This window comes from Narcine bancroftii, chromosome 5 (genome assembly GCF_036971445.1).
Source record: "Narcine bancroftii isolate sNarBan1 chromosome 5, sNarBan1.hap1, whole genome shotgun sequence".
Taxonomy (NCBI): Eukaryota; Metazoa; Chordata; class Chondrichthyes; order Torpediniformes; family Narcinidae; genus Narcine; species Narcine bancroftii.
The window spans coordinates 83,668,249-83,682,007 of NC_091473.1; the positions used below are offsets into that span (position 1 = coordinate 83,668,249).

Genomic DNA, 13,759 nt, shown 5'->3' on the forward strand with positions numbered 1-13,759 from the left:
AGCAGCCTCTCAAAGCATTTCATCACAGTAGAAGTTAGTCTTTCTGGGTGGTAATATATAATCTTAAACCAAATACCAAAAAGTTAGTATCAGTTCTCTATAAGCTATTATTGATGTATAGTGGTGATTCCCTGGAATTGATGGGAACGAGCTTTACAACAAGTATTTTCTGATGCTACATGGGATTCTATTTTGAAATTGGTTAAGGCATCTTCTCTATGAGCCCAACATTCATTATTGCAATTTAAAGTTATACATCGAGCTTACTTTTCCAAAGTACAATTGGCTAAATTTTATTCTAATTTCTCATCAAAGTGTGATAGATGTAACACTGAAGAAGGTACATTATTTCATATGTTTTGGTCGTGTTCCTCACTTTCCAGTAATAGGGAAAATATCTTTCGTACCTTGTCTTTAGGAATAAGGAAATCAGCTGATCTCAATTTGTCTGGGCTGCAATCTCATGTAATTGCCTTTGCTCTCCTTATTCCAAGAGCTATACTTATGAGATAGAAGGATGTTGTCCCTCTTACACATCATTAATGGTTATCTGATGTGATGGTATACTTGACTCTGGAAAAAATTAGATGTTCTACTAACGTAATGAAATGTAACATTTTTCAATTTATGGGGGGGGCCCTTTCCTTAATTATTTTCAGAATTTATAAGATTATTGGATCCCATTTTATGGTTTGGTTGTTCGTTTCTTCATTCATTAATGGAATATTTATACTTAATCGTAACTTCACAAGGGAGGGGTTAGAATAGTTTTAGTTTTATATACATTTTGGTTTTTTTGCCTCTTTCATAAATTTCTTACTGCTATTTGTTAATATATGTTTTATATTGTTGGATATATATTATTATTACCTATGCATGAGCATATATAAAAACCCTAAAAATATTGGAAAGAGAAAGAAAATTTATTCACTAAACAAATTTATAATGTGATATATATGTCTAATATAAAGTAATCTGCTTGTCTCAATCTATAATCCTGCACTATTTTTTCTCTGGCGATCTTATAACCAGGTTTAATTAGATTCCAATCCAGAAGGCTTACATGTAAAATCATTCAATTTGAAATTATGTTTGCAATTTATTTAATTTCTTCCTTATACTCTTTTTTTTTAAACTTTATTTAAGATTTTATAACATGAATAACATATAGGATTACATTAAAAAAAAAATTAAGAATAAAATAATAAAATTACAATACAATATCAGTAATCTAAATCTTCCTTATACTCTGAGGATTTCTATAAAGATGATTTATTTGGGCCAGATCTAAACATCTGTGTTCTAATGTTTAATTCCATATTTTTATATCAATTTGTGAGCTGATTCATTTTACATCTTTTAGCTCTCTCTCTTGTACTATTATTCTTCATGGGTAATAATGAATTTATTATGTCAGCTAAACTCTAATAACATGAACTCCATTGTTATATTAAGGAACTTCATGAATATATGTTGCTATATATATTTATCAGGGTAATAAGGGTTTAAAAGGAGACAAGCCAAACACAGGCAAACGGGATTAGCTTGGATAGACAACTTGGTTAGCATGGACAAGCTGGGCCATAGAATAGTGAATCCATCTTGGAAATCTTGCTTAGGATGCTTTGCTTACAACTTTCACAAAGGTTACCGACCGATGATTTTTTTTCTGTGTGGACCATCTGATGGCCCTTCAGACTGATATTAACTAAGCTACTGAGACAGGAAACCAGAGGTAAATCCTTAAATTTCATCTGTGGGTGTTCCAAAGACAACAAAAGTTTTTAAATAGAGAAATAGGTTTATAAAATAATTTCAGAAATACCATTTTCCCCTGTCAGCATGCTGGAGTACCGATGAGAAAGTGCAGTCACCCTGTTGTTTAATTTTTCCATTGTTAGCTGTTCAGGTAATGTTTTATCATAGGACCACCGGTGATGATTGAAGAGGGACAGGCTGAGATCTGTCCAATCATTTTGCAGCTGGACTATATCTAATAGTGCTTCTTGATTTGCTAGAAATAGTGACCCTTCAAATCGTTCATAGTCTTGAGTAAACATCTAAAGGAAAAAAAAATCTATTTAAGAGATTGAAGATTTATTCCTATAGTTGTTAAATTTTTTAAAATACATTTTCTTTCATATGAATATTGGACACTGTTGTCATACTTTCGTTTCTAAAGATGAATCATTGATGAAAATAAACTACAAATTTCTGATTAAATAGCACCAGTACCTATCAGTAATGAAGCAGAAGAAAAATTAATTTTTGGTTAAATTTGGTGCCAGAGTGAAACCACCATGTCCCAGCTATTTCATGTTTTAGAAATGCTTTGTATCCTGATGGACACTAATGGAAGACCTGTAAAAGGGTGACATGCCCTCAGAAAGTTGCAAAGATATTTTGTGAAGAAGAAAGCTTCTAATAATCATACAGGAATTATAACTAGTATGACACAAAATAAAAATTAGGAAAGACTGGAAATGCTCAGCAGGTCAGATAGTTTATGTGGAATGAGAAATAAAGCTTGAAACACTCGAAGAATTGTGTCAAAGTTTTCTATCCCTTTATCAGATTTTTGGTATCTGCAATGCTTTGCTTTAATAAAAGAATATTTGAAGAGATTTTCAACATAACTCATCTGAAAATTACTTAGACAAACCTTACTGTAATTATGGCTACTATCGCCATTCATTCAACGTGACATGATTTAATGCAACAATCTGTAAAGTATAATGGCAAAGAAACAATGCAAAAATAAAATTAAGTGAACTGCTCACCTCATTCCAGTCTTTTAGATCATTCATCAATGCATTTAACTTGTCTCTTGGAATAGTTTTCATTCCCTGATGCTTTCTAAACAATACAAATCAGAAACATCTTGGTGCATTTCTAAATAACCTGGTCCTTTCAGAAGCCACAATAACTAAATATCTTTTTATGAAGGGTTTCCAAGCCAGAAATGTACATACCATTTGCCAGAAGTTCAAATGGAGAATCGCCAGTGTGCCCTTAGAGCTACACTCACTTGGTCATCAAAACTTTTTTTATTTGTATAGATCTACAAGTCGTCTTATGGTGCACCCAGGAGCCAATGGGGCATGCAACCGTCGTAGACAACAGACAGGAAAGAATACCTAAAATCACCACCTTATTGATTGGTGGAACCATAGGCGTATCTAGGGTTTGGCAGGTGGGGCAAAGAACAGGAGCATCACTTGCTGGGGAGGGAAGGGGGCACAGTCCTATCCTTACTCACCCAATATCAGAGTCCCTAGCCCAATAATTAATCTCCATCCCAGGGGTGTAGTGCTGCGCTACCTGGGCTCATTTGAGCACCCGGTAGCACCATTCCTGGCTGGCATCTCATCAGGCTGCTTCAAGGATGCTCCAGTATGTAAGCAGAATCTGGCAGCAGCTCAATGTGGGATCGATAGGAAAAATTGACTGTCTTCCCTACCCATAAACCCTTGCGCAGCTGGAACTGCTCTGCCAGTGCCAATGCCAGCCAGAGAAATGCAGAGCAGTTCCAGCTGCATAGGGGATTATGGGTAAGGAGGACAAAGACGGCTATTTTGCCCATTCAATCTGCATTGAGCGAGGTGCCGACTGTGCTGGAGTGGCCTGATGAGATGCTAGTCAAGTGAGCCCTGGCAGTGCAGCACTGCACCACTTGGATGGAGATTATTGGGCAGGTAAGGCGAGGACAGTTCTCTGCCCCACCTGCCAAACCCTAGATATGCCTATGTTTGCAAGTCCTCCAAACCTTCATTGCACTGAAGCACAATGGACCCTAGTGCATTCAGTGTCCCATTTCCTCATCTTTGCAGTGTGGGTTATTCGTCTTCATCCAATGTAATGCTTGAAGTATGCCTTTGCATGCCTAACCCAAAACTGTTGCACTGCATTAAAAATGACCCATTCTGACCAACAGATTTTGAAAGATGCAACTTATACTTTAAAGGAGTTGATGAGCAAGAACTCTACTTGCTATAAAAGGAAAATAGCCATAGATAATTAAAAATGAAAGATACAAAAGATACCAATGTGAGCACTAATTTAAAAAAGAGATATTTATGTATTAGGTGAAGAGGTAAATTGGCAAATGCAAGGCCAATTAATGGGCTAAACAGGCTACTTCAGTTCCTATTTTCCTCTTTTATTTAATACTCAGTGACAGAATTTGATCCTATGAAGGAGCAAAATTGAAGTAGAAGTTTCAGTAGTTTGATCTTTAAAATACATTTTTCTTTCTTTGGGTGTCCTATGATTCAGTGAAAATATCTCATCCAATACAATTTTGCAGGTCCACAATACTTACAATTTTTTTTCGGACAAATATTCATGCCATTTTTGTAAGCCAGATAAAATTAATTTTCTTTTTTCAAAACTTGAATTCTCTGAATCTTGGAGATTTTTAGTGAACTTCATCATCTGGTCTCTCCAGTTTGCAGTAATTTCCTGTAGTTTAGTCTGGTCTTCTGCATCCTTACAGTATGGAGATAAAACCCCAGAAGTTTCAAGTTATGATTGAAGAGCATCATACATTTGTGGACTTCTTAAAGAGGCGCTACCCTGTAAAATCTGTTCCATTCAAAATAATATAAAATGTTCATAATACAAGACCAAATATGAGTACTCTGGATGTCTGAATAATTACTTGAACTTTTTTTGTTGAGCTAAATAATTGTTCCACGAAGACTATCAATTTCACCACCAGACACATTCTCCCTTCTTTTCCCCCCTCTCTGCCTTCTTCAGGGACCACTCTATCTGTGACTCCCTTGTCCATTCCTCCCTTCCCATCAATCACCCTTTTGACACCTACTCCTGTGACCACAGGAGGTGCTCTACTTGTGCCCACACCACCTCCCTCACCACTATTCAGGACTCAAATAGTCTTTCCAAGAGAAGCAACTTTCAATTATGAAACTGCAGGCATCGCATCCAAGACACTGGGAGATGGCTTTGTAGAGCATCTTGGCTCTGTCGCTATAATAGTGGGAATTCCCAGTGCCCACCCATTCAAATTCCCTGCTATATTCCCTTTCCGATATGTCTGTCCATGGTCTCATGCACTGCCAGACTGAGACCACCCACAAATTGGAGGAACAACACCTCTTATTCCATCTGGGCACTCTCAAACAGGATGGCATTAATATCAACCTCTGGTTTCAATTAGCCCCCATCCTTGCCCCATCTTTCCTTTCCGCTAGCTCTGTCTTTTCCCTCCTTTCCTTATCCCTGTCTTTACTTTTACCCCAGCTCTACATTCACTGAGCCAAACTCTCCTTCCCCAATTAATTCTCACCTTTTCTCTTTCTGGGCCTCCTCTCCATATCCAATTAACACCTATTTTTCTGTTGATCTACACTCCTCCCCTAGCCTTTCTTTTAATTCAGTCACCTGCCTTCTTTTTACTCATACCTTGAAGAAGGGATCAGGTCCAAATCATCAGATATAGATCTTTATCCCTAATGGACTCTGTGAGACCTGATGAGTTCCTCCACTATTTCTGTTTTTACAACAACAACAGCTTGTGTAGACTTTAGTATTTGACAACAAATTTTAATACACCATATGACATTGGCCATTACCCCTTGAGAGCAATAAATCATTTCTATTGTACATTTCTGTTGTACATTTAACCCTGATTATTCGATAAAATAACCAACTTTGTACACTCCTTACCCCATTTCAGGGCAAGTATAATATAATATTCTACATATTTACCTGTATCCAGTTCTAAAATTTCAGACTGAGTCATCAAACATTAAGGTAATTTAAAATTATTTAGTGATAACAATTCCAATATAGTTATGAAAGGATTGTAATCTTACATCTTCATTTTCGAGTCAAGCCATCTTTATTTTATGAAATGTCCAATGGATTAGCAGATAGTTCTATGATTCCACAATATCTCTGAGTGTCTGTGACAAAGTTTATCATGCAAGGTTCAGTTCCATGTTCATGATCTCCAATTTGAAACTGCAAAAAACTCTAGGCTAAGCTTGCAGTATTTGGTGAAAAGTTCAATATGTTACCTGGACCATTCTAAATGTCATATTTTCAATGTTGCAGTACAAGCACAATTCTTGGACACAATACAAGAGTGCTTATTCAATCCATAGAAGGTTTGCATTGTTGCAAATATTTAAAAGTGCATACATTGAGAAAAATAAAGTGATCATGGTAGGCACTTGATGCTTATTTATTGAGTGGCCATGAAGTAGTATGGACAATAGAGATACCCATAGGTTGTGAAATTAATGAACAATATACTGTAATAGTGTAAATCATTCCAAATATTTAGATATATTTATTTCAATTATTTATGTAATCATAAATATTTTAAATTTTTCAAGTCATACATATAAAAGTTTTAATATACAATGTAATCATATATAAACCATATATAAACCATTATACGTGTTGGCTAAAACCCAAACCTAATCTACCCCACCCACCTCCCGCTAACCCTCTCCTCCCAAAAAGGAAAAGAAAAGAATAAAGCAGGAAAATAGAAATAGATGTCTTAGGACTACCATCCAAACCAGAGGGATCTAATTTTCCTGACTTTACCAAATTCAAGAGGCATCAGTGTGGATTTCAAAAATAAAGAAAAATAAGCAAAGATTTACAGCATTGCTTTAAGTCTATAATTATCACATTCCAAAAAGAGTAAAAAATAATATTCTCTTATTGTTATCATACTTATTCCATATTTCTTTCTATGCCCCCCACACCACACTCCATTTCAAAAACCTATTTCCCTTCCCTCAAAGATAGGACCCAGTACCAAAGACATTTCCCAAGAGAAAGAGATGAAAAAAGATATCATTACTAAATGGTAAAGACCCTCCCTTGGTATAAAATAGATTAAACATCACCCCCCTCTATTTTACGGGTAGTGCGAAAACATCCTGAAATTTTTACTTTTTTTCCCCAAAATCTACAGGATCATTATTCAGTATTTAAAAATCAAGTTCAAAATTTCTCATATTCCCTTTCAATTTTCTTCTATGTTGGTAGCTTGTTCACATACTTCTTTGATACTTCAGTATCAGTAGAAAAGTTATTTTGTCTCTTTGGCATGTCAATTTTCAATGTTGGTAGCTTGTCCACATACTTCTTTGCTACTTAAATATAAGTAAAAAAACTTATGTTGTCCATTTGGCATAATCATTTTCAAGTTGGCTAGTTTTTTCTTAAATTTTGATGCAACATGAATTTATAATCTTTTTTCCAAAGGATGATCTTCAGTGGATTAATTATTATAGAGCATGGTTTTTGATCCATCCCTGGATGTGAAAAGGGGTATCTATATGCCTTCTCAATTTCAATATTTGCTCTGATATTTTGTACTCCAAGAACATTAGGGAACCATTCTTGAAAAAAGCAGATGGGATTTGGCCCCCTCTCCATCTTTAAGTCCCACTAATTTAACATTATTATTTATGTCTGCTAAATTTTTCTTAAAAAATCGTTTTCCCATATTTTTCCTTTTCCTGTGGCCCATTCATTTAATTATTTTTCCACATCAACTATGCTTTCTGTTGTTTCATCCACCTTTTCTTCCTGCTGTCACTCTCATTTAAAATCCCAATTTCCATCTCTAACTTTGACATGACTTTTAAAATATGATCAATTTTTTTTTAATTTGTGTTCTGATCTTTCATTATATCTTCATTAGTACATTTTTCTTTAGCTTGTACTATAATTTTTTTTGCTTCACTCACTGATAAAACATTCACCAATTCCTCCTCTTCCTCAATACTTTGGGGATCTCCAAGATAATATTTTGAGAGAGCTCCTTCTTCTTGTTTCTGCCAGTGCGCTTGCTCAGTCTCCACTTTTCCATTCGAGAGCGTCTCTTGGCTCCAATTCCAAGAACCTTCCACTATTCTTCCCAGACATCAGATTATCTGCATGGGAGGCAGAATGAGCTGCAATTTCCAACTTCTTGCTGTAAGTAGGCCCTTACCCATTGAAAAACTCCATTTCTCACTGGGAGCTTGAGGTCACTGACACTTGCTGATTCTTCTTTGACATCTTCACCATTAAGGTAAATTCTTCCTTTTCCTCCTATTTAAGTTACTGTAAATTATTTTATTTTTTATTTATTTTATAATTTACCGGGAGCTTCAGAAAGCTTCTTCTTCTACATCACATGATGACCCCTGTATTGCAGCAGACTTCAACAGGGATTTTATCTGAAGACTCCACTGGGAATTGGAGTCAAGTGACTCAGGCAGTTGGATTTGAAAAGTTCAGATCATCAGGAAGCATTGGGCCATAGAGATCAAGTGCTCTAGGGAACTTGTGGCACAGGGTGGTGTTAATTCACTTCAATTCAGCAGTCTAAAGAGATGATACCATTGACCAGAGTTCCACACAGTACATGCAGCAGTGAGTAGGAAATTTACAACTAACTAGTTTTTTTTCCTTCAATATAATGTGTGTGCACCATGATTTGGACCAGAGTTTCTCAACCTTTTTCTTTCCACTCACATACCACTTTACATAATCCCAAAATGGCATCAGTGCTCTGTGATTAGTAAGGGTGTAATGAGGTTGCTACAGCTACAGCTAGGTTATAGCTCTCAGTTATAGCCCTAAGGCTGTAGCTCAAATCCACAGAAGAAAGTTACATACGCCAATAGAGTGATTTGACACTGAGTTTATTCAGTGGAAGCTCTGCCTTTTATAGTTGGCTTGGCCACGTCACCACTGGGGCATGGTTTGAGCAGGCTGGCTGTCGTTTAGTTACTTCAGATGCCTGGGCCCTGATTGGGCCCCCTGCGATCCATTAGTGGTGATTGGCCAGTTTCACCGCTTTGCCGGTGGCCTATGGAAATGGGCGTTTCAGCCCACACGATGGTTTGCAGGTCATCGCGTTCGACAGCCATTTCCTGTGTCAGCCTAAGGCACGGGCTGCAGGCCACTACAAGGGATTGCTTAAGGTGGTATGTGAGTGGGAAGGGAAGGTTGAGAACTACTGCTCTAGACCCAATTGTTATTGAAATATTTTGATTGAAAAAATTCGTCATTGGCCCATTTCATTTGGAGTTATGAAACTATGCAATTAGGTACAATTAAAACAGTGGTTTTCAAACTTTTTCTTTCCACCCACATACCACCTTAAGCAATCCCTTACTAATCACAGAGCACCTATGGATTAGGGAATACTTAAAGGGGTAAGTGAGTGGAAAGAAAAAGTTTGAAAACCACTGGTTTGGACAGATGCTGTTTTTTCAGGTTGCATGTGTACAATCGGATGATAATAAATTTGAACAATATATTGTTTCCATTTGATTTATTTTTCATTTCACAAGTTTTTCAAAAATGTACAGCATGTTAGAAGTCATTTCTGGCCATAAGTACATTTGTTAACTTTATTTAAGTGAGCTCCTAAAAAAAATCTATACCAGCTTTGTAAGAAACTCAGTAATTGTGAAAAACTCCAGAATCCATTGTGCATTTCAGTATCAATCTGTCCCAAGCATGTTGATTGAAAATGAATACCATCTCAAAATATTTTAATGCTTTAAAATATTGTTGATATATTTGTGAATTTACATAAATAATTCATGAAATCAACAACTTACCTTTGTGCCAAGCACTGTGACGAAGTGTTGTGCAATTTGAGTCCAGAGCTTTTCACTGACTTCGAGATCATGAACCAGTTTAAGATTGTGTTCCTCAGTTACCTGGAAATAAAGAAATCATCAAATATTTCACCAAGTCACATCACTCCAACTCCAAAGGACCCATTATCTAAAATTAACATTGACAGGTTAAAGTTTGATATTGTGCATAAAAACTCTGGCAAAAAATGTATATAGTCCTGCAACAAATAATCCATTTTTCTTTTGTTCCTCTACTTGCAGAACAGGGTTGGAGCCAAGGGGGACATCTGTGGGCATTTCCCCTTCCCCCATATGGTTGTGGCCATTGCTCACCATCAGACCTGCCCCCACCCCCTCCTGCGTCACCAGCGTGAGTCAAGTATCAGAAGTGTCTAATGACGGTTGACGCAATAAAAGCGTCGGAGAGGCAGATGGTGTTAATATTTGTAACCCCTCTCCTCTCCACTGGTAGGTCCCAGCATCCAACAGCATCACCCCCCCCCCTTGCTGGTAGGTCCCAGTATCCAACAGCACCACCCCCCCCCCCGGCACTGAACGAGTTTATGAGCATTCCACTGTGCCCCCCCACTAACATTTGTTCTGGATCCGACCCCACTACAAAGTTCCTCCACATAAAGGAGGTACAAATCACATTCCATGCTAGTCAGTGCCAAATGTCGGTCCTTAAATCAGGAACAGAGTAGTTTAAAATCAGAATATGTATCAACCTCAGAGATCTAAACACAACACTCAAAAGACCACACCATCCCATGCAAACCGTCGAGGAAGCCTCAACTCAAATGGCCGGTGCAATGGTGTTTTCCGTGCTGGATGCTAAGAACTCATTTTGGCAGGTTGTTTTAGACCATTGCTCTTCTCTACTCACCACTTTTAACATGGCTTTCAGCTGTTACAGATTTCTAAGAATGCTCTTTGGTATAAACTCAGCCAGTGAAGTCTTCCAGCGCTCTATGGAGCAAATCTTTGCCGGTTACCCATATGCCATCATCATTGATGATATCCTGGTCAGTGGCAAGATGGTTATAGAGCGTGATGCTAACTTAAAAAAGGTACTCAACAGAGGAAAGAAGGTGAATCTTAGACCCAATCCCAAGAAATGCAGATTCTGCCTGGACTAGGTGGGATACGTTGGGCATATTTTCACCAGTGAAGGTCTCAAGGCCAATCCTACCAAGACCAAGGCCATAAATCATATGCCAGTACCCACAATGTAGCAGCATTATAGAGGTTCCTTGGAATAGAAAACTATCTTGAAAAATGTATTCCTAATGCCAGCGAGTTGACTGCACCTCACACACAAGGACGTGGAGTGGGCTTGGAAGGACCATCAGCAGAATGCATTTGATTCCCTCAAACAACATATGACTAGCCCTCCAGCTTTTGCTTCTTACAATATTAGATGCCTGGTAAAACTAATGTGTGATGCCTCCCATCTTGGGTTAGGAACAGCATGTCTACAGGATGGTTGGCTGGTGGCAATGCAACCAGATCCTTAACAGACACTGAAACAAGATACGCCCAAAGATACACCCAAGGAGTTGCTGGCTGTGGTGTTTGCATGCTCCATATTTAATGATTACATCAAAACAGATTGTCTTCTCCCAGTGACTATTATCAACAAGCCTATCCATGCAGCGCTAGAGGGACACCAGCACATTATGCCAGGGCTACAGAAATATAACTTCCAGCTAGTCCACAAGGCAGGCAAGAAAATGCACTTGGCTGATGCCTTGTCGAGGGCCCCAAGTAAAAGCATAGTGTAATTGGTTGAAGAGGCAGATTCATACAATGTGATGGCTGTCTCCTACATCTCTTCATCTAGACTGGACAAACTCAGCCGCATATTGCCGAAGACAGCACTTTAGGTGCCTTAAGTGCTTACATCAGGATTGGCTGGCTGGATAGGCAAAGGGGCCTGCCAGCAGCAATCCAACCATTCTTCCCATTCAGGGATGAACTGGTTATCGATGATGGCATTGTTATGAAAGGCCAAAGGCCAGTCATTCCCAAGCGACTACATGCCACATATATCATAATTCTCCACTGGGTTCGAAGCAACAAAGTGCAGAGCCAGAGATGTCGTTTTCTGGCCAGGGATGCCTGAAGACACCACCGACCATGTCCAGTGCTGTGCTGTGTACAACAGTACCGACCCCACCAGGCCAAAGAGCACCTGCAGTTCCTCCCTGTGCCAGACTTACCCTGGGCAACTGTTGCCACAGACATTTTTTGAGTGAAACTGGCAGCAGGACCTGATGGTAGTTGACTCCTACTCCAGGTGGTTCAAGATTGATCTACTCAAGGAAGCTACTGGAACTACAGTTATAATGAAGCTTAAGCATCATTTCGTGGTGCACATGGCCCCACACATGGCACTAACAGACAACGACACCCAATTTTCTAGCCATAAATTCAGAGACTTTGCTACCAAATGGGATTTCTAGCACATAACCAGCAGCCCCAAGTATCCCCAGTCTAATGGCCTGGCCGAGAGAGTGGTCCACTGTGCCAAAGAATTAACGGAGAGGTCGCACCGGGACAAAAAGGATGTGTTCCTGAATCTCTTCAACTTGAAGAATGTACATTGAGACAATACACTGGGCTTGCCAGCACAGCAGCTGATGTCGCAGCAGACTTGCACAACCATCCCAGTCTCCAGAAAATTATTAAAGCTCACAACCCTAAGGCTGGAATCTGTCCAGGCACAACTCCTCAATAGGAGATAAGTACAAAAATAGTTAATATGATAGGTCCAGCCAGTCTCTCTCTCTCCACTCCACCAGGGTCAGATTGTATGCATGCAGACCCCGCAGGGATATGACCACCCTGCAATGGTTGCAAAGAGCCACGATCTTACCTTGTCTCATCCGAGAGGAAGGAGTACTGGAAGAACTGATGCCACATCCTTCCAGTACGCGAGCCACCTCCAATACAATCCAACTCAACCTTTACACCACCACCCGTTGATTTGGAGAGTTGCCCATGGGACAGAACACCTCAGAGACCACAAAGGTCTGGTGTAATCATTCCAGACAACCTGGAAATGAATTCCTGGGGTGAGGAATGGTCTCCAGCTAAAGCTGTAGAAACTGAGGACACTTATCCTGAGACCGCAGCAGAGAGAACTCAGTGCCACACTCCTACTCCTCATCCAATAGGCTGTATCAAACACGAGCTGGACTGACTGGCCTCTGCGCCAAGTTTGAAAGGACTTTGGTGTCTGTGGTGTCCCATGTATGAGATGGGAGTGTAAATAATCATTGCAGCATGTTTTGAAACATTTTACAGCTGTTTTACTGTGCTAAAATTTTTACTGTTGTTCCAGGACATGTGAGGGTCAACTAACAAAAGGGGATGCAGACAGCCACTACAGTCAGCTGTTCTTTCCCCGTTAGAATCACATTGGTATAGAGACACAGGACTGCCTAAAGAAATCTCTTGGTGCCTGCCACATTGACCACCGCCAGTGGGCTGATATCGCCTCAAACCGTGCATCTTGGCGCCTCACAGTTCGGCGGGCAGCAACCTCCTTTGAAGAAGACCACAGAGCCCACCTCACTGACAAAAGACAAAGGAGGAAAAACCCAACACCCAACCCCAACCAACCAATTTTCCCCTGCAACCGCTGCAACCGTGTCTGCCTGTCCCGCATCGGACTTGTCAGCCACAAACGAGCCTGCAGCTGACGTGGACATTACCCCTCCATAAATCTTCGTCCGTGAAGCCAAGCCAAAGAAAGAACAAAGAATCACATTGGGGCCATCGTACCTGGGCCCGCCCATTGCGCAGTACTAGCAGTGTCATGTGTCAGTTGAATCTAGTGATGGCCGGGAGCAGGAGCTCCTCCAGACTCTCGCACAGTATATCGCATTTGTATTTCTTTATTAAAGTTTTTGGTTGTTTTCAAACTACTGGCTGCAAGTCTCTTCACTGCAATGCACAATTACAAACAGGAGGGAAGTTTAGGGAAGAAATCAGGGGTAAGTCTTTTTACATAGAGTTGTAGGTTCCTGGAATGCCTTGCCAAGGATGATGGTGGAGACTGAAATATTAGGGGCATTTAAGTGTCTCTTAGGCAGTCACTTGGATGGAATAAAAATAGGAGGCTA

General features: G+C 39.4%; 1 protein-coding gene across 4 annotated transcripts in view; it reads right to left on the reverse strand.

Annotated features, from left to right (window-relative positions):
* Positions 1-13,759, reverse strand: part of axdnd1 (axonemal dynein light chain domain containing 1) — a 215,522-nt gene that overhangs the window by 102,394 nt on the left and 99,369 nt on the right. For all 4 annotated transcript variants that reach the window (XR_011357692.1, XM_069938137.1, XM_069938136.1 and 1 more), the window contains exons 13-16: positions 9,609-9,710; positions 4,322-4,488; positions 2,781-2,856; positions 1,826-2,060 (exon numbers count right to left, since the gene is read on the reverse strand). Coding sequence is in view for 3 of the 4 variants with exons in the window: in XM_069938137.1 (XP_069794238.1) it covers positions 1,826-2,060; positions 2,781-2,856; positions 4,322-4,488; positions 9,609-9,710 (580 nt within the window). In the remaining variant the exon portion in view is untranslated. The remainder of the gene's footprint in view (positions 1-1,825; positions 2,061-2,780; positions 2,857-4,321; positions 4,489-9,608; positions 9,711-13,759) is intronic.